General features: G+C 36.8%; 1 protein-coding gene across 2 annotated transcripts in view; it reads right to left on the bottom strand.

Annotated features, from left to right (window-relative positions):
- LOC126380705 (uncharacterized) overlaps positions 1-25,942 on the bottom strand; it is a 90,245-nt gene that overhangs the window by 29,006 nt on the left and 35,297 nt on the right. Inside the window, exons 5-6 of one of the 2 annotated variants that reach the window (XM_050030297.1) lie at positions 22,221-22,316; positions 10,728-10,790 (exon numbers count right to left, since the gene is read on the bottom strand). In XM_050030297.1, coding sequence (XP_049886254.1) covers positions 10,728-10,790; positions 22,221-22,316 — 159 coding nt within the window. The remainder of the gene's footprint in view (positions 1-10,727; positions 10,791-22,220; positions 22,317-25,942) is intronic. The other variant, XM_050030298.1, reaches the window with a different exon arrangement.

The following is a 25,942-nucleotide window of genomic DNA, read 5'->3' as shown; positions in this document are numbered from 1 at the left end:
TCTGCTTACCCCGGTGGGAAATAGGTGGGAGTTTATGTATGTATGTATTTATCCAAGTCCAATTCGTTATTTTTATTTTATTTGGATTGAAGTTTGTATTACTACCAGCAATCCGTTAATAAAAACAATATAGAACACTTTATTGGACATAAAAAACGAAATACATGACACATTCAATAAAACTTCGCGTTTAAATGAACGTTTTGGAAATGTGACGGCATTCTGGAGTGTAACTGTATGGAATCTGGGACATCTACCTATACCCAAATACATAATTCATCAGTTCCATTCAACCGAAACGTTTTAACAATTGTAAACAGATTTTGACCGTTCTGTTGATTTAAAAACAAATAGATTTGCCAAATTTCATTAATAAAAGTTATGTCCTCAACTTACAGTTTGGTTTGTTTCCAATCAATCGTATGTAAATAGCTATTACAATAAACTTGCGTTTTGTTTAGGATAAAAGCTTATTGTGTAGGCATTATTCTACGTCTACAGTTTTATAAGAGGTTAATGATTCAATTATTTTTTTTCTAACTTAGAATGAGTGTTAATGTGAGTAGTAGATTCTTTTGCATTTAGTCTGCCCATAAAATACAAAGGTACCTTAGTAAATGAGCGTTCCCATTAAGGGATCAAGTCAGAATTTTGAAGTAAGTTAGTGTGGCTTTAGAAAAAGTTCTTAAACAATTGTGATTTCATCCGCTTATTTGTAAAAGTAAATACAAAAGTTTCAATCAGTTGTCCCTCAATTGTGATTGAAACACCATCAACATTAATAACTGCTGCACAAAATATCGACTCAAGTTTTGTTGTCGAGCATTCAGAAATATTACCCGATACGCCTGCACAAATTATTGTTTATCACAGAAAGTTCTTTTTATTTTTCACATAGTACAACAAATTGTATGCTGTCACATCTTGTGGTGTTTTCTCTGCAGGGATGCTTTGACGCATATTGGTATAAAAATTTAGCCGTTTTAATTCAACTTGTACACCAATAGCAGCTTTTACAATGTAGTTTTAAAGTCATTAAACATTTTTGAAAATACTTTTTTGGATATCTTGATAGCTTATCGAAATGCAAGTTAGGTTTTTAAATCTTGTTGTTTACGTGTTAACAATAGGTTGAGCAAACTATCCGTGTCGGAATCCAATGTAATACTGACTGTGCAGCAGAAAATGGGATATAAAATGTGGCGATATCCGAACACCACTGATTGTCGCGGTAGCAGTTGGTCATAAACTGACTTAAAGTATTTGTTACCATAGGAAAACCGAGCGACGACGACGCGGAAGTAAAGATCGTCTATTCGCAATAACGGCACAAGATTCCGATCGAATTACTGATTTGACTCAATATTGCTTAAAAAAACAGTGTAATTCTATCCTATAAGTACTTTATTTTCCTATAAGCCTTAAGCTTACAAACATTCTGTAAACTTACACCATTATCTCTTTACGTACCTATATATTACCTATAAAACTGAGAGCATACCAAAATTCGTCGTAGGTACGCGCTGTCAAAATTTTCAGTTTTATATGGAATTATTATCATTATTACAGAACAGAAAAGGCCGATTTTTTTTAGTTTAAAAAATTCGACGGCGTCAACACAAGAAATCGACGCGTAATTCAAATTTATGAAACAAAAAAGCGAGTAAATAAATAAAAAGGAACAATAATTTCAACTTTTCTTTTAGTAAACGATGAAACTAGCAGACAGTTTCTTGAAATAGATTTTTGAACTAGTTACCTATTTAGACGATCTCGGGGTCGGTTGGCGCGCTGAACGCGTGGTTACACCCCGGTCACTCAATACAGACGGTACGCAGATGAAGTTGTTATTCACGCGGAACCTGCCGCATTTAATTGTATTATATTTATTATATTATAGCTATTATATTTTAGCGTAGTGTTACGTACTAAAGCCCTAGAGGTGAGAACCGCGCCGAGTTAAAAATGGATAGCGTCGGATTTATATATATAAATATTGCTTTGGCATCTAGACTTCTTCCTAGCGTGAATCTCGAATCGTCTTACGGCGGCGTCCGCTTTTGTGCTATTCTGTTCTTATTCTATGCTGGGCGTCGTCCTTGGATAAGTAACTCGCAACTCTCCAAGTCTTTTTCCACGACATTTAACCACCTTAACATGGGTCTTCGCGGCTTAACAGTAATATTGAGGTTAAGTGCTGCATTGCCGCCAGTGGCGGTCTTCTTCTCACATGCCCATTCTAACCCTACCGGATTTCCTGAAGTTTGTCAGCCAGGACACGTACTCCTAGCCTGCCGCGCACATACTCGTTGCGGATTTACTCTCTCTCTAGACATTTGTCACCCTGGTGGTTTTAGGTCTTCCCCTTTCCTTCTTTTTAGCCATGGAAAGGAGTTTTCTCACGACATGGACCATCTGAGCTTGAATTCCGGTATCTTGTCAGTTATAGGTGGAATTTTAAAACTCCCTTATGTGATTGTTGCGCACTTTATCTTTTAGCGTAACCATAGAATTAGGAATATTAAATACTGCGTAGCGTAACTCCCCCTGACCATCGTAGCATACGCATTTCTGTGGAGGTGTGAAGTTGTCTTTTTGATCGGACTTTACACTCGCTCAGGAAGCGCTAGTCTGCCAGCTGTTTTGTAGACCTTGCCTCTGGTTCTTTCTGGCAATTTTAGATCACACATAACGCCAGTCAGCGTTCGCCACTTAGTCGACACGCGTTGTTCTGTGTTGAACGTCCGCTTCAATAGTTCCGTTATCGGATATAACCGAGTCCAGATACTTGAAGGTTTTTACTCTTTTCTCTTCTCAGGGTTTTATTTTCATTGACAAAACATGTATTCATTATTTTTATTATGTTTATGTTAGTATAGTTCTTGACATTGCGCACTTACTTTTATATTCGCAAATGTCAAATTGCTCGTATATTTCTTTTTAGATGAATTGCTTCAATGTGAGCTTTTTAAGGGGGTTACGGTTATCCTTCATGTTTTTTGAACTAAGTACAAGCATGTTCACCGAAAAATGTGAATACTAAGTAAGTACATATGGTCTAATGTTTTATATTTTGTAATGGATGAAGTATTTAGAGGTACATAATTTATATGTGAACCTCAAAATTTAAGATTTCGTCTGTATTCAAGTAAGTTTCACGAATTACGTTACTTATTTTAATTAGTGTAAATATTCCGTTATAAATGTATATAATTGTATTGCAAAGTCTGAAATAACTAAAAAATCAATTAATTTGCAGCATGCATTAGCAGCTCGCTTGTATACAACCTCTTTTGGCGATGTGCTCAATTAATTCGCACGGGTTATACTATACATAAATAAAGAATTATTTGACTTACCGCGAAAACTAATGTTATATGAGTCTTCTTACCTTCGTACCTACTGTCTTGATAAAAGTAAGTATAATCCTTATTTGTGACCTCATCATCCTATTTGTAATAAGTATTATTCTCTTCAACGTAGTCTAGTGGTTAGAGCGTTAGGCTTACGATCTGGAGGTCCGGGTTCGATTCCCGATGGGGACATTGTCGAAATCACTTTGTGAGACTGTCCTTTGTTTGGTAAGGACTTTAGGCTTGAATCACCTGATTGTCCGAAAAAGTAAGATGATTCCGTGCTTCGGAGGGCACGTTAAACCGTCGGTCCCGGCTATTAGCCGTAAAAACACCTCCACCAACCCGCATTGGAGCAGCGTGGTGGAGTATGCTCCATACACCCTCCGGTTGATTGAGGGGAGGCCTGTGTCCAGAAGTGGGACGTATATAGGCTGTTTATGTATTATTTATTCTCTTCCTATAACCTCATTTATTAAGTCTGATCTGCCGACATAACTGAGTACTTACACTATTTATTATTCAGGAAATTGCATGATGGCTTGCAAGTATTTACAATAATTACGGATTTAAAAATCTATGTAAGTATTAATATTTCATGATAATGTCAGTCTATGAAATAGTAACACAATAATTAACGACAAAACACAATTTACTAACTTCTGTTATAATTAATTTTCCACAAAGAGAAAATTTGTTAGCAACACAATGTGGCGAACAAACAGTGAAAAATTGTTTATAAAAGTATAATTTTACGGGTTAATATGTAAAAGGGAGTCCCAGTTGGTAATTTGCCAAAGCCGCTCAGCCTTAGTGGGATTACATTTGTTACCGTCCGACCGCCACACTTCCACCATTTAAACACTCGGTCTACACCGCAAAACACGTTTTCACACCATATCTCGGAATTGTCATTCCATACAGTTGTACTATTACATATTATATTCACAGGTTAGGTAGGTACTTACATAAAAATAAAAATGAGTTTGCTGGTCCTTGTATTGGTATAGTACCAGTACCATTAGTATTTCGATCGGAACATTATCCATAAAAGAAAATAAATATTGGATACCTACCTATATGTATACAGGGTGTTAGTGACATCGTAACGAATACTAAGGGGGATGGTTCAGACCATGATTCTGAGTTAATAATGTAGTGGAATTTACCGTCGCAAAATTCTTGTTTTATTTTTAGTTTTTTTTAATTATTTTCAAAACAATACTTTTGCGATCGAAAACTCCACTTGATATTAACTCAGAATACTGAACAGAAACAGCCCTCTCAGTATTCGTTACGATGTCACTTTCACCTCGTACACCACACTCGGTGTTAGTGACACCGTAGCGAATACCTACTGAGTTGATATCAAGTGGAATTTCTTGTCGGAACATTCATGTTTTTTTTTGTGTTTTTTTAAATTATTTTCCGTTCCATACTTTTGCGACGGAAAATTCCACTTGATATCAAGTTAAATTTAATAATCCCACAAAGTTATCGTTACGATGTCACTAACACCCTGTATATAAAATAAAGCACAATAAGAGATTTTGTAAAATGAATTAGCAGTTATCCGAACACGAAGTAAAGCTGAAAAAGGATGGATTTGAACCTATAAGTAAGTATATTGTGTACTCAGTTAGGCAAATAAAAATAAACGAAACAACGTAAACGACCGATTTATTAATTCTATCAGCGAGTATGAAATTCTAAACGCTTGTTTTGTTGGGCAGAATAAAAAGAAAGCAAAGAGTAAACCTATATGGCGACGACTGCGGCAATACAGCTGCTTGAAAATTTACAATATTGTCGTTCTAAGGTAATACCAAAAGCGTGATAATTGCATAGCCTGCCATTTTTAAATCCTTGAATTATAAGACACTATTTACATTAAAATAATATTTTACGAATCTATTACGAATAAGATTATTATAAAGACAAATATAACAATATAAACAGCGTACATATGTCCCACTGCTGGGCACAGGCTTTCCTTCAATCAACCGGAGGAGGTATGGAGCATGCTCCACCACGCTGCTCCACTGCGGGTTGGTAGAGATGTTTTATACGGCTGTGATTTTAATCAATCAATAAAATTCAAAGTTGTGTGAATATGTGAAATCATTATTGTGGCAGTGTTTAGAACAATGATACTTAATTCTTAAATAATAATTAGAAGAGTTACGCATACTTACATAAACCACGCCCGTTATAATAGGTACATTATTTCGTGTATAAAATTATTCGGAAGGAAAATTCTAAATCTAAATTCCCATTTCATCCTTGACTATCCATGGACCGTATCTCATATCCCTGCTTTAAACGCGGTAAGAACCCGTTATTATGTGTTTTAATTATCCATGGACCGTTAGCCAAAAATATATGTATAATCTATCTATCTATCTATATTAGCCTAAATTCATATCCAATTTCGGACGTAGGCCTCTTCTATGTTTTTCCACTTCCGACGATCTTGGGCTATCGACATCCAGCCATATCCTGCGAGTCGCACAATGTCGTCCTTCCATCTCATTGGTGGTCTTCCTCTCGGTCTTGTGATGCTCGTGGGCGCCGCTCTAACAATCTCCGGGTCCATCTTTCTTCGCTCATTCGAGCAATGTGTCCCGCCCATCTCCACTTGCGTTCGGCAATTACTTTTACCACATCCCTAACCTTGGTTTTAGATCGAACCCAAGTATTCCTTTTCTGTAAGGAAATGCCGAGCATAGCTCTTTCCGTTGCCCTCTGAGCAACACGGAGATTCTCTGCGGATTTCTCAGTTAGGGTCATGGTCTCGGCTCCGTATGCGAATACTGGCAGAACACATTGCTAAAAGACTCTTAGTTTTAAGCGCATGGACATCTTGTTACGTAGTATACTAATAAATAAAAAATATATAATATAAATATATAATAGTAATAAATAATAATAAATAACTTAGTGGATGTTTATTGCTCCATCGAAATTCACGTAAGTTGTTAGTTTAATTACCTACTATGATGTACCTACGAGTTAATGCATAGGAGAAGCCTAAATATTATATATATGAAGTTCCTTTATTGCAATATTATCAGATCCGTTAAGTAAACATGTAAAAAGTGGGCGAACATTTCTACTTCAACTTTTATTTCAAAAATTACAAATCGTTTCTGAACGAAAAGGGAGAACAACGGTTTCGAAACAGATTTCGCTTGTTTATTAGTAATTCAGTTTCAAAAAGTTTTTAGTTTGCTACGTAAAAGAAGGGAGATGTTTTTGACTCTTTTTTAGGGTTCCGTAGCCAAATGGCAAAAAAAGGAACCGTTATAGATTCGTCATGTCTATCTGTCCGTCCGTCCGTCTATCCGTCCGTATATCACAGCCACTTTTTTCCGAAACTATATACTGTTAAAACTTAGTAAGTAGATGTATTATGTGGACCGCATTAATATTTTCACACGAAAATAGAAAATGTACAATAAATTTTGGGAATTGTCCAAAATTTATTGTACATTATTATATTTTTGACAAATCCGTACGTGCAGGGTACGTGGATAGGTCTTCAAAAATAATATTGAGGTTTCTAATATGTTTTTTTCCAAACTGAATAGTTTGCGTGAGAGATTCTTATAAAGTGGTGAAATGTGCCCCCCCCCCCCCCCTCTGGTGTAACTTTTATAACAGAATTATAAAAGTAAAAACAATATATGATATACATTACTATGCAAACGTCCACCGAAAATCGAAAAACATAAATCGTAAACAGCAATTTACCTTTCATTATGTTACTTGCTGCTACGGAACCCTTCATGGGCGAGTCCGACTCGCACTTGGCCGCTTTTTTTCATTACATATGAATAGATAAAGTACTATTTACTCAGCTATATTCATTTAACACTTTCACGTAAACAACGTCATAGTACGCCAAAATTAGGTATAATCTCTACAGCACAACGTGGTATTACGTCTTATAAAAAATATTATTTCATACCAGAACGTCAGTAAACGTAGACTAGCTGTACTTTTATTTCACAGGTCAGTTACTGTGCCACAACACATCAAATTTTCAAATCTCTAGTGCTACGCTACATCGAAATTTTTTCATGTCTTTCGGAACACTACAATCACTACATACTTTCCTACTTCCCCCCGCGCAACGTCCATACACGTCGATCTGTCTAAATATCGCCTTTCATTAAGTTCACCTGTGCGCGTCCAGGAGGAGATGCTTTTGCGCCGCATACAACGAGTGATTCAGATAACTCTGGCAGTAACACTGAGACTGCAGAAGATTGTGAAACTGAAACTTTTAGTTGTGATAGCGTTTTTCATACTCGTAAACGAAAATCGTATACTAACAATTCAAATTCTTCAGAACCTAAAAGCAAGAGATCTGGACTCGACCCCAAACATTTCAGTGACGAAGAAAACTCTGACAATATTTCGATCAATTCCAGTGTATTGAGGAGAAATATAGGAGATGACCTAAATTTAGAAGCCTCATCTTTCGTAATCGAGCTTACACATATAAAAGGCCACCAAAGCCAGCTGTTGTCACCTTCATCAGTTTTTGCATTCAACATCAGACCTGAATCACGCGCGCACCAGTCATCCCTTCTACTAAACCCTTTTGCCGAAGAAGGTGGCCTAAGTGCACACGAGCAGTCACCATCTCCACCGCCGAACCCTGCAGCCGAAGAAGGCAACCCGAGACCACGTGAGCAGTTACCATCTCCACCGCCGGACCCTACAGCCGAAGAAGGCAACCCGAGACCACGCGAGCATTCACCATCTCCACCGCCGGACCCTGCAGCTGAAGAAGGCAACCCGGAACCACGCGAGCGGTCACCTTCTCCACCGCCGGACCCGGCAGCCGAAGAAAATAACCCGGGACCACGCGAACAGTCACCATCTCCACCGCTGGACCCTGCAGCCGAAGAAGGTAACCCGGGACAACGCGAGCAGTCACCATCTCCACCGCCGAACCCTGCAGCCGAAGAAGGCAACCCGGGATCACGCGAGCAGTCACCATCTCCACCGCCAGTCCCTGCAGCCGAAGAAGGCAACCCGGGATCACGTGAGCAATCACCATCTCCACCGCCGGACCCTTCAGCTGCAGAAGCCAGCCCGGGATCACGTGAGCAATCACCATCTCCACCGCCGGACTCTGCAGCCGAAGAAAGCAACCCGGGACCACGCGAGCAGTCACCATCTCCACCGCCGGACCCTTCAGCTGCAGAAGCCAGCCCGGGATCACGTGAGCAATCACCATCTCCACCGCCGGACTTTGCAGCCGAAGAAGGCAACCCGAGACCACGCGAGCAGTCACCATCTCCACCGCCGGACCTTGCAGCCGCAGAAGGCAACCCGTGATCACATGAGCAATCACCATCGCCACCGCCGGACTTTGCAGCAGAAGAAGGCAATCCGGGACCATGCGAGCCGTTACCATCTCCACCGTCGGACCTTGCAGCCGAATCACAGAACGTCTATCACCGTGGAAGTGCTTTAATGTTATTCCCTGGTTTGTAATTATTACCATATCGACTAAGGCTGAACGTTACTGAACGTTGACGTGAGTATACGCTGTTTTCTGTTCTTTCCCATCATATCTATATTCCGTGACAGAACGTCATTTAACGTCGCCGTGAATAAACGTTGTTCAATAATATTTTCAATTTATGTCACTCAATAGCAAACAACATCATAGAACGTCGCCGTGATTAAACGTTGTTACCAATTGTATAGGATTTGATTGATATAATACAACTGAACGTATTCTAACGTCGACGTATGATGACGATAGTGCTACTATCATAACTTTATTTTGAAATTGGTGTGGTACATCGTTGTTAGACGTTAATCATATTTGTATGAAAAAAGTATGTGCTATAGAGCTTAGTCTTCAATACAAGGCCTGTTTACGTGAACGTGTTAAGTAACTTACAGGAAAAATAAGAAATAACTACCTATCTACCTATTATTATTTGCTGATCAACGACTTACAGGATTTCATAGAAAGGTGATAGTCTCCAAATAAAAAAATATTTGCGCCGAGCGCCAAGCAGCCTAAAAATATACGAAACTGAGTAAAATTATGTATTATAATGTAAATTAATGTTAATTTGTTAACAAAAATTGCTAATATCAAGAAATGAAATTGTTTATTTATCATATTTTAATCATAACAGTTTAATTATTCACAGAAACATTTACATTTTCATTACTCAATTTCTGGATGTAAGAACTCTATGGTGGTATTGAAACTCAGTAACTGGTCACAATAATAGGTCTAACTTGAAATTTCTGAAGCAGACAGATTCATTCATAACATGTGATGAAATTATTTAATTAATTTAAGTAAAATGAGGTTATGTGCGTGCTTTTATCGCCCATTTTATGTGAAGTTGAAGTACACAGCATTCGTGATTTTGGCAAAGGTATTATTTAAGTACATAAACAAGGAGAAATATTGTATAGGATTGTCAATAGTATTTCCATAACGACCCTGGGACACGTATCGGCGACCTATGCTGCCGCGAATTTACCTTTGCGTCATTGGGATTGGAAGTGATCGGGTATTATTGACGTCCTAAATTTGAAATTCATACATTCATAATGTAGATTTTAGATGTACTTAAAGAATGTGAAATGGACCTTCAACAAGTTTATTCATACTAATTGATTCTGATTTCTGAATTTTCGGCCGCAGTCCCTAATGGAGTGGGCAGAGCCGTAAGGAACCAGAAGACAACTTGCAGACACTTTTGAAGCGAAGTGTACGTAGTTCTAAGATCGATATGATGAATCCTGTGGTGACAGGTAGTGTAGCCGTACTATCAATAGTTGACCTTGACAAGTTTCGATATCTATTGTTGCTGACTATTGCAAGAATTATTTTATCTATCGCTAGCATCGCAGCAGACTGTGATTCATTAGTGACCATTACTATCCAAATAAAAGTCACTATCGATTGTATAATTTTGCAGGATAGTGGACTATCGATTGGCAACACTAGTGACAAAATATGACTATCCATCACATTTAAAAAAGGATATAATCCCTCGGTCGGTTTTTACGACGTATCCAGGAAGATAAGCAGTTGAATGTAATCTACTTATGTCAATTTGTCCGCTAGGTATTAAGTACCAGTTCAGAACAAAATCCATTAAGAAATTCGGAAGTCACTATTTGGGTGCAATGATTGGTAATTCTGTCAGTTCGTTTCGAAGGAATCACAATGCTGTTTGGTATCTATACAAGTAGATTTTTATTGGTTGATTCAGATGGTTGATTTGTGAGGGATTCGGCGAATGTTCGTATACATATATCAGTCACTCTTTATCAATTGCAAAATGTTATGATAATATTTACAACATGTAGCTAAGTACTTACATTCAGAATAACGATGAAGAAATCCAACGTAAACAGGAACGCAGTTATCGGATTGAAGTCAACCTGAAAATGGAAAAGATTGAAATATTTATGTTCAAAGTTCCGTGCACAAGAGAATGAAGGGAATGTACGATGAATCGAATCAATGAACGCGCGCCCTCGTTGGGGCCTTGGAACCTCCGTAGCAGGTGCTAATGAACTTTCATCGTGGACACGTTTGTGTGTATAAACGTCGATCAAAACGCCATCAATTTAGGAGAATAATAATAATGTTGCGTGCTAGAATTTTCGTAAAAGGACATTTATTTTACTCACTGTAGACGGTGCTAGTCTATTTTTCAAATCAATTGAAATATTATGTCATTATTTTATTATTTTAATAAGTTTTGAATTCCGTATTAATTTCAATTCATTCATTGTGTCGTGAACTATGTATTATTATGAGAATGTAGATGAGAATGATATGGCGACAAGTACGCGTATTGTTATGAAAGTTCAATCCATTGACACTCATAGGCATGTTCAATTTGCCGTAAATTGAGATGTAGATACGTCGACATCGAGAACTTTCAAGGGGCCTCAAGAAGGGTTCGGGCCCTAAACCCTCGTCTTTATTACCTCAGCATAGTAATTATTATTTAATCTGTGGCCGCATGTGCACACGACAGATCTGAGAGCCTTCCTCTATTTGATCGGCCTTCAATATAGATTGGACTGGCTTATCTTGCTAATGTTGTATCTGTTACAGTGAACTTTAGTAAGTATGTTTCTCGTGATTAAATAGCTATTTTCAGTAATGGACAAAAGAAAATGGTCAAAAATATAATGACTAGTGGATGACCTACCATCAAATATACACTAGCTAGGTCTCATGAAAGAGATTAGAATTAAATGAACGTGCAAAATGTTTATGTAAGTTTTCTAGCCAAAATTGTAGCAAGTAATAGTGGTTGTAAATCGTGATAAATGTAAGTAGTAGGTACTTACTCAGACATAAACGTAAAGAATATATTGGATATGCACATGATCTTTTATATATGAACTTAAGATATGAGAACTCATATCTAAAGAGTATTACGGCCTCTTTCCTTATCTTTATTCTTCATTGGACATCAAAAATATTTTCAATAGCACTTTATGGTTTTCATTAAATTACTCAGCTTATAGTATTTTGTAACCATAAAGTGGCGACCATTTCGACTCCTAGTTGACACGACGCTGATACGCCTGAAAATGGCTTATGTCTGTGTTATGGCTATCTTCACGGCGAACTTCCGCGTAGAGTTAAGGTGCGTGAGCACACCGTTTCGGTTATTGTAATGAATAGCGGCAGCGGGAGGGGCCTTTTACTCGTCACGTTTAGCGTCGAGGTCTGCTAGACGCTGTTGCTCGAACTCGTGGACTCGCCTTATCACAAGCCTGCGCCATTCTCGGCGATGCGCTTCACCATGGCAGAGGAGAACTCTCTGCTCTTCCATACGTGATACGTGACCGCACCGCCAAAGCTACCGACCCATTAATTAGGCCTCAATACCACCAACTTTGGTATTGAGGCCTAATTTGGCTTGTTGCAGCATTTCGGCGTTAAGTACACGGTCGGGCCATCTGATCTTCATAATGACACGTAAGCATTTTAGGTGGAAACGATCCATAGTCCGTATGTGGTGGCCATATGCGCACCACGTGTTGCAGGAATATAGAAGGTTTGACAGCACAATCGCCATGCATACGCTAATTTTAGCGGCCAGCTTGAGGTCGTGCGAGCAAAAATCTTGGAACGCAACTTCCCAAATGCTGCATCTGCAGCACTGATCCTGTTGTTGATTTCGTCATCAAGATCGCATTTGGATGTTATAGTACTCCCCAGGTAACAGAACTTATCCATCTGTTATAACATGTCTTTACCAAGCGTAATATAAAGCACCAGTGTGCTTGACCCTTGTGTGTCTATAGACATTACTTCCGTCTTTTTAACACTGATCTTTAGGCTAAATTAGCAGCATAATTGGTGAAAAACGAATATTAGTTGTTGCAGGTCACCTGGGGATTATGCAACAAAGCACCAGTCATCAGCATACATGATGCCAGTGTATACGGAACTTTAGTGCGCGAGTCATGATCGTCATCGACTACCAAGATGGGACCAGTTTATAGTTGTAAATATTACGTTATCGCATACCAATTTGACGCCCAGCCCAGTTGACAGCGATCATCAAGAAGTGCAATAAAAAACTGGGTTGTTTCGTCCTACCCCGGCACTTTCCACAATAGGTCAAATACAAGAGTGGCGAAAAAAATGCATGTCATTGACTACTAAGATGACAATCACACCACACAAAAGAAGTCCTATTCCACAACCATCAATTATTTTCCCTCAGGGCTTTAAAAAAGGAAAGCTGAATGTGGAAACCTCCAAATTTAACAAAATTTTGTAAAATTTTGGACTTTTTGCGTGTTATCCAGCACGCTTTCTTTTCTTTCTTTTGCCATTCTAGCAATAGTTTTCTTAACATGCTTCACAAACTTTTTCTTCATGCTTCATCGTTTCCTCGACTACTGTGTAAGAAGTTAGAGATGAGTTTATTTGTCTCACACTTTTGTAATTACAAGTTTTTGAATTGTATTCAACCCCACATTAAAGTAACTTCAGGCATTCTTGACAAAGACATTATCCAAATAGCATCTATAACAATTGTCTTTTGAATCGATTCTGGATTGTTTCTATAGGGGTCAATTGTTGTCGACTTTTTTGGTCTTCTGAAATAAGGTTCTATTTCCCAAGAAATTTCCATGAAAGTTCTACGTCTGCCTTCCAGCGTTGATGGAATAAAATAAAATTGAGCGTTTCTATTCCAGATGCTGTTTTCGTAAACCGGTCATAATTATCAAAGGCAACACGTGTATTGAGACCTTCTTGAACTTCAATACCTCTAGGTATAATTTGATTCAACTGAACACAGTGTAAGTCAGCTACAGTAACTATAACTGATTCAGTAACCAAGTTTATTTAAATTTCAATATAAATTACCACAGTGAATCATATTTATTAAACCTTGACACACTGCATCAATTCTTATTATATCTGTGTCAGATAAGGGTCGCCTATAGTCTGGTCCTTTAACCAAAGCACTGATAAATTGATAAGCTTATCTGGTATTCTGCATTTTCCCTCTATAATTATCTAAATGCCAAAGGAGGAGGAGTAATATTTAATTTTTTGGTTTAAGGTTTCGTGGAAGTTTTTTATTCCTTCTCCTTTTACTGAAGATCGGATAGCATACGCCACAGCGTTGGATTTAGAAACATACGTGTTTTGTATATTTGATTCCATTTTTATAAACTATCTTTCATTTAAAACTTTTTGAATTTTCAATCGTAACTGAATCACTATAGCGCTTTACTACTTTACATGAAAATGTTTCCTGGTAAATCCTGACAAACAAGTTGATAGCCGGCTTCCCCTAATTTAGTCACAATAATTTCTTAGTAATTAAACAAATACTGCAAATACATAATCTTCTCATTACTTATAAGTAATTTCTTCGTCAATAAAGCTTAATAAGGATTCAAAAGTGCTCTTACGTATTGACCTTTTATGATGCCATACACATTCGTGTGTAAAAGTATCCACGTTCTGTTCATACTGGTTCTGTAGTGTAGTCCTACAATTGTTGTGATAGTATATCACTTTGAATAAATCGCTCATATAAATCAATATCCTCCAAAGCTATAGCTAAAGTTTTCGACGATGCCTTGACTGTATCCGATAATTGACTTAGATATTGCCTTAATTTACCTACTTTCATAGTGATCTGTTAAAACTTTTGTATAAACAAAAATTACAGAACCGGTTTTCATCTTTTTTTTTTGACGTGACTTATTCTAGATTTGCCGCAGATGGCATTAACTACTTGGCCGGGCCGGTTTTCATCCTTCTGCTTCTCGTACTACTAAAACGCTTAATGCTCAGGCAATCTGTATTTTTAGAAGGCCTATTCAAACCGTGATAACTATAAACTGGTCCCATCATGGTCGATGACGTAGGGTTTGTTATTGTCCGCTATCGTAATAATCGTGTCGTCCGGTATCGTCATGTCGCTGTCTATAATGGTCGAGACAACAGTGTTAGTGAAAATTGTACTTAAGATAAATTAATCCAGTACCGGACTTCGAAACAGCGCTCCCCGATAGATAATCAAGCCGGTGACACAGAGGACTAAAGTGACGAGCCGTACCACAAATCACATGATTATTTAATCAGGCTTTATTATTATTTAGTTATAATAAATAAACTCTCAGTTATACTCAAGGCTGAACGAATGTGACGCAGCTTTTATTCGAAGGTAAACCCATTTTAACGGTAAATGTCATGAAGTATTTGACAGCTGATTTAATCTCTGTTTATTTCTTCCCTTTCACAGAGATTAATTATTATAATTAAAGGCCATCGGCCTTTTGTGTGCTAAATAATTATTTTCACATTGCTGCGTTCCATAAAATGTTTGTTTAGTCAAAGGGATTTGAATTCCGGATTCTTCTACAAAACTCTCCTTCTGGCGGCAGTTGGTCCTTGTGTTGCATCCGGGGCAAGAATGGATTTGTAAAATATCATTCATTACTTAGTATTACATCGCTTCAAGTGTCTGATTTACATGACATTATTTTTTAAGCAGATTGAATGATACAGGATCTATTTGACCAATTTAGGCATTGATGTTTGAATTTGGGTGCTTGTGGGGGATGAACGTTATTAACCTTTATGGTGGACGTAGAGGTTCTATGTTTACTGCGAGAGTTCACTTTTGAGAGGGGTTTACTAATAAAAAGAGAGATCTACCGAAATAATTAGCATTACTATCTTTTACAGTAGTATAGAATTTGTATTAAGGACATTCGCAGGTATAGGTACGACTTTATGAAACGGAATGACAAAGTAGTTCTTAGAAGAATAACGATTATTTTGTTATAATCATTGAACGAAATTTATTAGTTCTAGATAAAAGTTACAGTTTAAAGGAATTAATGAATTAATGATTCTGATGTAAATTAGTAGTCGTTATATGAGCCATGTCAGGGGGCTTTGGCGGCTCAATAATAACCGTGACAGCAGGGTTGATGGGGTTGGTAATGCATCTCACAACCCATACGATAGAAGATAAAAATTAATTGCTAGTGGTTGTGCACAGTCTGAGTCGAAAAATGTTATGTTTTGTTAAATATGATAAATGTATTTTATATACAGGTGGTGAATTCCCTTTGTCATGCAGAAATAACTTTCGGATTGTTTCGAAATGAATTGTGGCTCAATTCTAATGCTTGCGAGGCTATACCATTTGGAGAGATTAATTAGCAGGTGAAGGTATTTGATCCATACTAATATTAGACATGCAAAAAATATTCTGTCTATATAAACTGCTTTTCATGCCTGAATCGGGCTGAACCGATTTGGAACCCTAGCGGATGATATTGCGAACGACAGCTAATTTCCCATCGATTTCTGTCATTCATTTATGTTACCGTTTGGAATATTGTAGTAATTTATTAATTATTTGAGGTTTACGCGGTCACTTTCATTATGAAAACACATAATAACGAATTGTTCTCCTACTCACCAGACCTTGCGCCTACAGATACCTACCACTTTTCCAGAATTTGGATTATTTTTGGGCGGGAAAAAAATTCAATACCCGAGAGGCAGTACAAAATACCTTTGAAGAATTTGTTGCTTCTCGTCCAGCTGATTTCTTTAAGAAGGGCATCTATAAACTGCCACTGCGTTGGCGAAGATACATTGATTACATGAAAAAAAATCGTTTAATCTTTTTCATACATAACGGCAATTTCATAGGTAAAGACCAATTATAATAGTACAATATGGAATCATATCGGCCTCAATAAAATCATCATTACTACCGCTGCTGTACATGATCCGACCATCATTATCGAGTTGCAATCACATTGACTAAATGATCCATTTACTAACAAACTTTATAGGAGAATAATTTGTTACAAATGACCGTTCTGTTCTTGTTAATATCATAAAATATGAAAACCGCGCTGCAATAAGACTAATGTTATTGCTGTGCGGTTTTCATTAAATTGTGGAACGATATTTTTGCCATCTTTTAGCGAGCTTATTTTACGGCATTAATTTATTAAAATGTGATCGCAATATTTTATCTTATAATAATATCTTAGGCAATGGCCCGTGTGATAACTTTCCTTTGAAACTTATTTATTTCCGCCCACAGGCACTCATATTAACTCATTGCATGATGCAGTCATTTTAAATTGTACTGCTAATCATAACGTAATCGTGTACTTATATCCAGTTTTACATAATATGATGCACGACAAAGAACTTACGGCAACAATAAAAGAAAGAGACGCACTCGAACGTAAACAAACAGTTGCCTTGTTTCATACCTCAAGGCATACAAAAAATAACTCTGACGAAAAGGAACAACTTAATATATTATAATAATTTTAATTAATACATATAATGCAGTCATACGCATTGTAAATTTGAAGACCTGAATTTAACTTCACCTACACACAACTTGCTATTTGTAGAAGACCCGGATGAATAAATTGCCGTGTTATTTCTGTAAGGCTTCCCCGAAGTAGGTATTGTTGTGGATTTTCACCGCTTATAAACCGGTTTTCAACAATCGGCTTTCTACCTAACATGTGAGTGTGTGTATGTGTGTATACCTGTGCATCCATTGCTTGCGTATTTTGAATTACAATGGATATTGCGCACCCTCTATATTTGAACAGGCACCTAATATGTGAATCTGCGTAAAACCAACTAGGTTCGGTGCTGATCTACGAAGTGCCACAAATTTTGGCTGAACCTACCTGTTAAGTTATTCTTTCTCGTGGAAGGCTCCACATGAAACTCAGTTGAACTGTTATAGTTGAAAAAATGATGACACGAGTATCTATAATGAAACATTTCTGAATTTTACCTGAATTTCTGCTACTACATAAGCTTAATCCGGCAAATGTGCGAATGTTGAAACTAAGTACTACAATATAGGTGAATGTCTTATAATTTGAAATTTAAATTATGGTTTGATGAAAATGTTGGAAGTCGTTTCGACTACCTTAGTGGTACTTTCTTTATGAAATAAAATATTTAATTTATAAAAGTTAAAAAGAGCAAAATTGAAATCGAAAAGAAATCTGACTGACGGGATTTCAACCCGACGCCGCCGCGCCGCCGGCCTATAGTAATATTAGTACTCAATGTTCTAGATAGATGATGCCGACCCTGGCTAAATGACGATCAATGTCGGAAAGACCGTCTGGGCTAAAAGACCGTCGAGTGCCAATACCTTCAAATTTTGAATAATTAGTGCCTTACGTCTCTGTCGATAAAACAGTACTTAAAGAGCTTCTTCTTCTTCGTCGTTCCCTCACTGCTGAAGCTCACAACCACAGGTTATGGTTTTCCACTCGGTACGGCTATGTGCTGCGTGGACCGTCCTCTGTATGCTGCCGCCGACTGTCTTCTTTAGGATGTCAGACCACCTCGTAGGTGCGCTTCCTTGCGCATGTTTGCTATCCATTTACCCAACGATGATCTGCTTCTCCAGACTGTGCTTCGGAGACCGCATAATATGTCCGAAGAAGCTTATGGCACGATTCGGGCATATTGAGGAGAGCCGCGTCTTGATCTTGAGCTCTTTTAATATGAACTCATTTGTACGCATCGCAGTCCAAGGTATGCGTAGCAACCTACGCCAACACCACATTTCGAAAGCATCGATCTTACTGCAATCGCGGCTCTTCGAGCTCCAAGTTTCGGCACCGTACATAAATATGGAAAACACCAGAGCCCGAACCAAGCGCACCTTAGCTGTGCGTCGAATACCACGGTCCTTCCAAATAGCTAGTCTGACCTAAAAACCGTAGATGATGATGGTATAATTAGTTTGGACAATGTCGGTCCTGCAATTTTTATTACCTTTTCGCGCTTCAGACACAGTGCCACAACACAGCACAGCACAGTGTAGTGATACGTACAGTGGCCAGTGGCGGAATTAAACGTGGCAAATCGAAGAATTTCCGAAAGTTTTTCTGATTACGTAAGTTATTAATTAGTAAGTGGTTTTATTGAGCTAATAATGTATTCGTTAAATATTGTGTAGAAATATAGCTATTATTTCGAATTTGTACCCGTGTGAAATTTCTAACGTTAAAATGTAATAGTTGGGAAGACCGTCTACATTAAGAGAGGGAAGTCCGTTATATGCCGATCTTGCCTCATTCCAGATAATATCTGGAAAATAACCAAAAAAAACTAAATAAACTTAACTAAGTAGATAACCTTTCACAGATTAATACTCTGAATCTACTTGAATGTTCAAGTAAACTGATCTCTTATTGTGGATGAGCATCAACTTAATTAACAATAAATAATTTTGATTTTATAAATGGTCTTTTAATATCTCATTCAATTATTAAACTCTTCTATTATATTTCGGGTAACAGTATGACGAAATGTTTACATGCACTGACATCAAAGATATGCCGCTCTTGCCTAGTTTAAAAACAAATACATATATCTGTGCAATTAAAGCCTTATTCACAAATCGGTAAATTACGTATCAGAATGGCATTGTCGGTTCACCGCCTGAAACTATTTTCATACTTCTAGGCCTACGATTTGTGACTAATAATATAATCAACTTAAATCAAGTTTTAAAAAAAAATTGTATATCAAAAGATTATGACGCTTTCTCTTACATTTTGACTTAAAAACATAGCCAAGTAAAAAGGATAGATTGTAACTAGTCATATTAGTTAATTTTTACTAAACGTCAAAACGAAATTATCACGGAATTTGTATGAAAAAGCAACTGGTGACGTCATAGAAAAATAATATTATATTTTTATTTCCTTAAATTCATAAATAAGTTAAATAGAAACAAGAAAACGTTTTTTGTAACCTTTAGATCCGTCTTTATTTAGAAATCAGAATTTTAATAATTTATCTTTGACTTAGGATACTATCCAATTATCTCCCATACCCAATATCTTCTTCAATAAATCCAATTAAACTCATATTTTAGTACAGTATGCTGGTCTTCCCCCACATTATATAGATCGAAAGAATTTCGTACGGACAGGATGAGGACCCGGTGGTATAATGGTTAACGCGCTCGTCCCGGCTTGATAAGAGCTGCGGGTTCAAGTCACGTCAGAGTCAGATTTTTTTTTATTTAAATTTTCTCTTTGCGAGTTTCCCTAAGCACCGGCAAGTGCTATAAAAATAAAAATCATTTGAAATTTAAAGTAAGCATTTTCTTCTATGCTGATTAAAAAACCTAGAAGCGTTCAGTTGCTTATGATATTTTTCCGGGCTTGTCATTAAAACTGTCAGAGGGAATGTGCCCATTCTAATAAGCTGGACCATTATTATACAATACACTTGTCATAAGAGAGTCCATCACGTCTATCTTAATAGGACTTGCTATCAATGGTTGCTACAAGTGGTATTTCGAATATTTGTGGCTCTGCCCATCCCATTAGAAATTACCGTCGTGAGTTTGAAATATAAAATAAGGCCATCATCATATTTCATCAAACATTTTGTTTAGTATTGCAATTATTTATATTTTTATACTCTTACCATTTTATCCTGTTAATTACGATACCCTAAACTATGTCGATTCTTTCATAACATTTCGCTGAGAGACCCTCTATTGATTTCTTAGTTCAAAAACCCTTGCCACTTGATACCCTTCCCGCTTCGACACTCCAAATAGGTATAAGCACAAATCGTCGGAATATAATAACATAACAAAATGTAAAAGGGACGGGAGTAGGGCGTCTGATTACCAATTTGTGTCATCTCCCACCCTATAATCTTACAGCTATTATGTAAAAGGGATGTTGTCAAAAATTAAGGCACATGTTTCTACTTATTTTACGTTACTACTACTACTCCAAGAATAAGGTAGTTTTAACCGGAAAGTTTACCAGGAGTTTTCAAAATTGGTAATTTATTAGATTTAATTTTGCCACCTGTGCCGCCTAAACATGTTGTAATACACCTTTCTATGCTATTGAAGACATTAACACCATTTTTTGTCTACTTTTTTGTTGACCTATAAAATTACCAACCGTCTGAACTACAAATAACATATACCTGACATCGAATTTGTATTAGGTTATTCACATCAGAGGATTGACTTCGATATTTTCCAATCTGATTGATGTTGTATGAAAATAAAAAGTAACCTTGTCTAGTTTTCGCTCTGGCTTTTCTATGCCTATAAATTGGTAAGGCTCACTGTTAGAATTGGCTATTTCGCATCTAATGTGTAACGTACTTACCTAGCTAATTATATCTTAGGTTTCGTAAGTATTGTGTTATGATTCGAAGTCAGTTTTAGTTTTGTTTGTCATAGTATCAAAAAAATAAAAAAGACGGTTACTTATAAAACAAAATTAATATTTATAACCACACTGACGTTCGGTGTGATAGAGACTGGTTTTCTCTACGAGTGTCATTGTTCATAAATTTAAGTTGTCCCCGTTTGTATAAACCTTAAAGTAATTTTAGATTTGATTTGAAGTAGAGCAAAAAGCCTTTTTTTAAGGCCAAGTAATACCAACTCGCACCGCGTACCTTCAATAGGGTTGATGTGTTGTGGTTGTAATAAATTCGTCCCTACGTAAAATGTCTAGCGCCATTTTCCACAGAATAGTTCATCAAGACGTTGCCAAACTAAGTCAACGCTAACCAGGCAAAATATCACGCAATTCAGCCACGCTTGCTCTTACAGATATATCCTAATTGGTTCGACAAAACGTTTATTGGATAGATTTGAAGTCTCAAATTAATTAATTATAATCTATTTTTACAAGACAAACAAGAGAGACCGTTCGTCGACTGCCTTCTTTTATTATTTACGCATATTTTTGAGTATATTTTAAATCATGGTATTGGAATCTAGTTTAATGTTCGACATTGCGGTTTTACACAATTTTCTGAGAAAATTGCTTCATTGAATATTATTTTTCCTCAGCTAATTTGTAAGCTGCTGAAGTCTTTGTGAAAAATGTCGCGTGTGTTCTGTATTTAAATTTATTTAAATTACGGGTCTCAAACAATTTAAACGAAATTTATTGTTATTCGAAGTTCCACTTTATAATTAAGTATTACAATTAATTATTACAAAGATTGACATTATGTTCGTTGTTGGATAAGAAGTTTAATTTTCGGAATTTAATTTAATTAATTTTACATTTGTTTTTATTGGATTAAGCCTTAAGTAATGAGAATTGGTAAGTTAAAGCTCATTTTAATACTGCTGTGGCTTTGGTTAGCCTAGGTGGACCTGCATTATGTTGGTACTCCAGTGAAATCTAGGGAGTACTTCTGTAAAGGGGAAACAAAGTGCTTCTGCAAAAAATACTGGAAAATATATTTTTTGTATACCATAAAGTAAGATGAAACTAGAATTAATAGGTACTTACCGTTTGTAAGTAGAACAGGTAAATGAGATTTATAACCTCAACCAAAGTCTCCATTGCCATCGCCACTACCCACGGCAGAAGCATGAACTTGATGTCCTGAAAACAATCTGGTATCAAAACATAGAAAACATAATATAAAAATATATATTAGGGGGTATCCACAAAGTCCCATACTTCTAGACATTACACCACGAAGTAAGTAAGTATTTAATTGTATGCAAAGTTATTAGTAACGTAAATGGAAGGTAATCCAAGAAAATATCACGGGGACAGTGTCATATGAGTGGATTGTAGAAAATAATTAATGTTTCCATTTGCCCCGGAACCGGGAGAAAACATAGTTTTAATCGCAAACCGGCGCTAGCTGCTACGGCGTAGCAGTTTGCTACGCTCCATGTTCCGTTCGCTCTTTTACTTCCTATTTGAAATAAAGAAGCAATACTCTTCACTTTTCTAACTTTACTGACACGTATTTGATGAATATTGACCATATGTGTAGGTTTTAGTAGGCGTGGGCATACGTTATTGGAAAAATCCGTGATGGAGTTGTACCGAAAACATTTATTTGCTATTACTTTACTCCTTTAATCTGCAATCGAGGTGGAATATGCTCTATACTGATACTACTTAGTTATGGTTGAATTGGTTCTTTTATTTTGACGCATGATATACATTCCTATACGTATAAATAAAATCTAAAAACCAGTTCTGTTAATGTACCATATTTTTGTTGGTTTAACTAACGAACAAGCATCAAAGTGTGAATTACTTGAAAGAACTCTACCTAAGTGAAATCGCACATAACGCGGATGTAACCCAAACATTACTATAGATCAAAGTAAAGATAAAATAAAGGATTTATCTTCAGAGATTTCAGAAAAGGAAAGTTACGCTGAATGATCAAAGGGTTTATAAACGTTTTTTCTCAGTCCAATTATGTGCTGCTAGGGAAGGAAAGGCTTAATTAAAATTAATAGAACTTCTTAAAATAAGTGATTAAGTCGAATGTTTTGGTCACGTTAAATACCAATTGTCGCTTAGATTATCTAATATAACCTTATCATTAAAGCTTACGTATGATGTTTTTGTTACAGTTCGAATTCGAACCACCCCAGACGTATTGGTGACAAAAGCTACTAGAGATATTGACTTTGTTAATAAGCTGTCAACTGATTAACGATCTCGTGTCCAGCTATGGATAGTATCCATTACACGAGAATAAACACGCACGAGTGTCCTCAGTATACCGCCGCATACATACAGTCCCTTTGTGCACAGCAAACTGCTCAATATCATCACACACAAGTACTTATATAAAATGTTGTAACGCACGTAATCATGTTGGCAGGCAAACAGTAAGAAAGCCACAGTTAGTGCTTGCTTGTAAAAACAATAAAAATATTATCGTTATCTTTTAATGAATTATTTTCTTTGCAATTATTTTTCTTTAAAAGGATTGCATGATTTATGTCGCTTTTGGTACGACGTCTATGGTATGTATTATTCATAAATCTGAAAAACAATGATACCTAACAGGTAGATACATAAATGTTAATTTGCGCAGTAAGGCGCACGTTATTTTTTATTTTACTTTCTTAAATAGTAGCTAAAATGACATTGAAAAATTTTTAACAAAAAAAAAACCGACTTCAAACGCAAAACTAAAAAGCAATAAATAAATTTACTTCGCACAAAGTAATTAGTACGTATTTTCAATTAGTTAATTATTTTATAAATCTGAAGCCGGTGCCAAGGAAATGCTACAACGAAGTACCGATTCATATATTTTTCAATACTGATTGTTTTGTAATTTTTTGTTTGACATTGTTTTGTAATTGCTTTGATATAGGTATTAAACAATATTGTGTGTACATAGTAATTTGATATTGTAGTAGGGTTGTTGTAGCATTTACTTGGCACCGACTTCAGAATTATAAATTAATTAACTAATTGAAAATACGTACTAATTACTTTGTGCGAAGTAAATTTATTTATTGCTTTTTAGTTTTGCGTTTGAAGTCGGTTTTTTTTTTGTTAAAAATTTTATTTTATTTTACGATTTTAAGTGATGGTTAGACCGAGCAAGGATGCAGACAGACAGATTTTCTGATTTATATTCATATATAATAATATAATATATTATTAGTAGTGATCACAATTATTAGCGCGTGTGTGAGTGTACACACACACTCACACACGCGCTAACGCACACGAGCACACGCGCACGTACACACGCACACACACACACACACACACACACACACACACGCGCGCGCGCGCACACACACGCACACACACACACACATGTGTATGTGTACATACACACATGTGGTTGTCAGTGGAAGCTGCTATCATACACACTCACGCATACATATAGATACAGTAGATTTCGCGTGGTTCGCTCGCTGCTAAAGCAGCTCGCGTGTCCTGTTTATTCGAAACTGTCCCTCTTCGTATGGCGGCCATCTTGTTTTTCCGCCATTTTGTTTTATTTCACCGGCGACAGAATTTGACCAAGATTTAAATGGGTGTCGTGGAAACAAACAAAATCCAGGTGCAATAGGTTTGCCAGACCGTAGGATGTCTCCCTGATTGGGAGCAGTTTTCAAAGATGACGTTCCGATCACACCCCTATACATCATTTTTACCCCCAAGACATTTTCTGGAAAAACAAAATTTTGTATGGCGGCCATCTTGTTTTTTCGCCATTTTGTATTTTTTTCACCGGCCATTAAATTCGACCAAGATTTAAATAGGTTTCGTGAAAGAAAAATTGGTTCAGGTGTGATAGTTTTGCCAGGCCGTAGGGTGTCACCCTGATGCGGAGCAGTTTTCGAAAATCGGGAAGTATTTCCATACTTAACATGACGATCCGATCACAACCCCGATATATATTTTATATCCAGAGACATTTTCTGAAAAAACAAAATTGTGTATGGCGGCCATCTTGTTTTTCCGCCATTTTGTTTTTTTTTTACGCGCTATGGAATTTGACCAAGATTTAAATAAGTGCTCTGAAAGAAATATTGGTTCACGTGCGATAGTTTTGCCAGGCCGTAGAGTATCTCTCTGATGCGGAGCAGTTTTTGGTGACCAGAAAGTATTTCCGTACTCTACATGACGTTTTGAGTAAGCGCCCCATACATTATTTTTACCCAAACGGGCTTCTTCCAAAATCGACAAAATTTTGTATGGCGGCCATCTTTTTTTTCCGCCATTTTGTTTTTTTGCACCGGCGATTGAATTTGATCAAGATTTAAATACGTTTCGTGAAAGAAAAATTGCTCCAGGTTGTATAGTTTTGCCAGGCCATAGGGTATCTCCCTGATGCTGACCAGTTTTCGAAGGTCGGGAAGTTTTCCGAAGCCTAAAGATCGATCCGATCAATATGACTTTACAAACGCACTAGTCGCTCCTACGATTTTTGAAAATTCCCCTCGATTTCTCTGGTCTTCCATCATCAGATCCTGACTTCCTTGACATGGGACCCCCTTGGGTATATCTCCTTTCAAACAAAAAAAGAATTATCAAAATCGGTTCATATACGACGAAGATATGCCCGAACAAACATAAAAAAAAAAAAAAAAAAAAAAAAAAAATATACGGTCGAATTGAGAACCTCCTCCTTTTTTGAAGTCGGTAAAAACAATTGTCAATTGTGGAGTATACAACTCTATTCTAGCACAAATGTACATTTGCAGGTAAACGTCACACCGCACCGC

This window comes from Pectinophora gossypiella, chromosome Z (genome assembly GCF_024362695.1).
Source record: "Pectinophora gossypiella chromosome Z, ilPecGoss1.1, whole genome shotgun sequence".
Lineage (NCBI taxonomy): Eukaryota > Metazoa > Arthropoda > Insecta > Lepidoptera > Gelechiidae > Pectinophora > Pectinophora gossypiella.
This window is presented reverse-complemented; position numbering and strand designations above follow the sequence as displayed.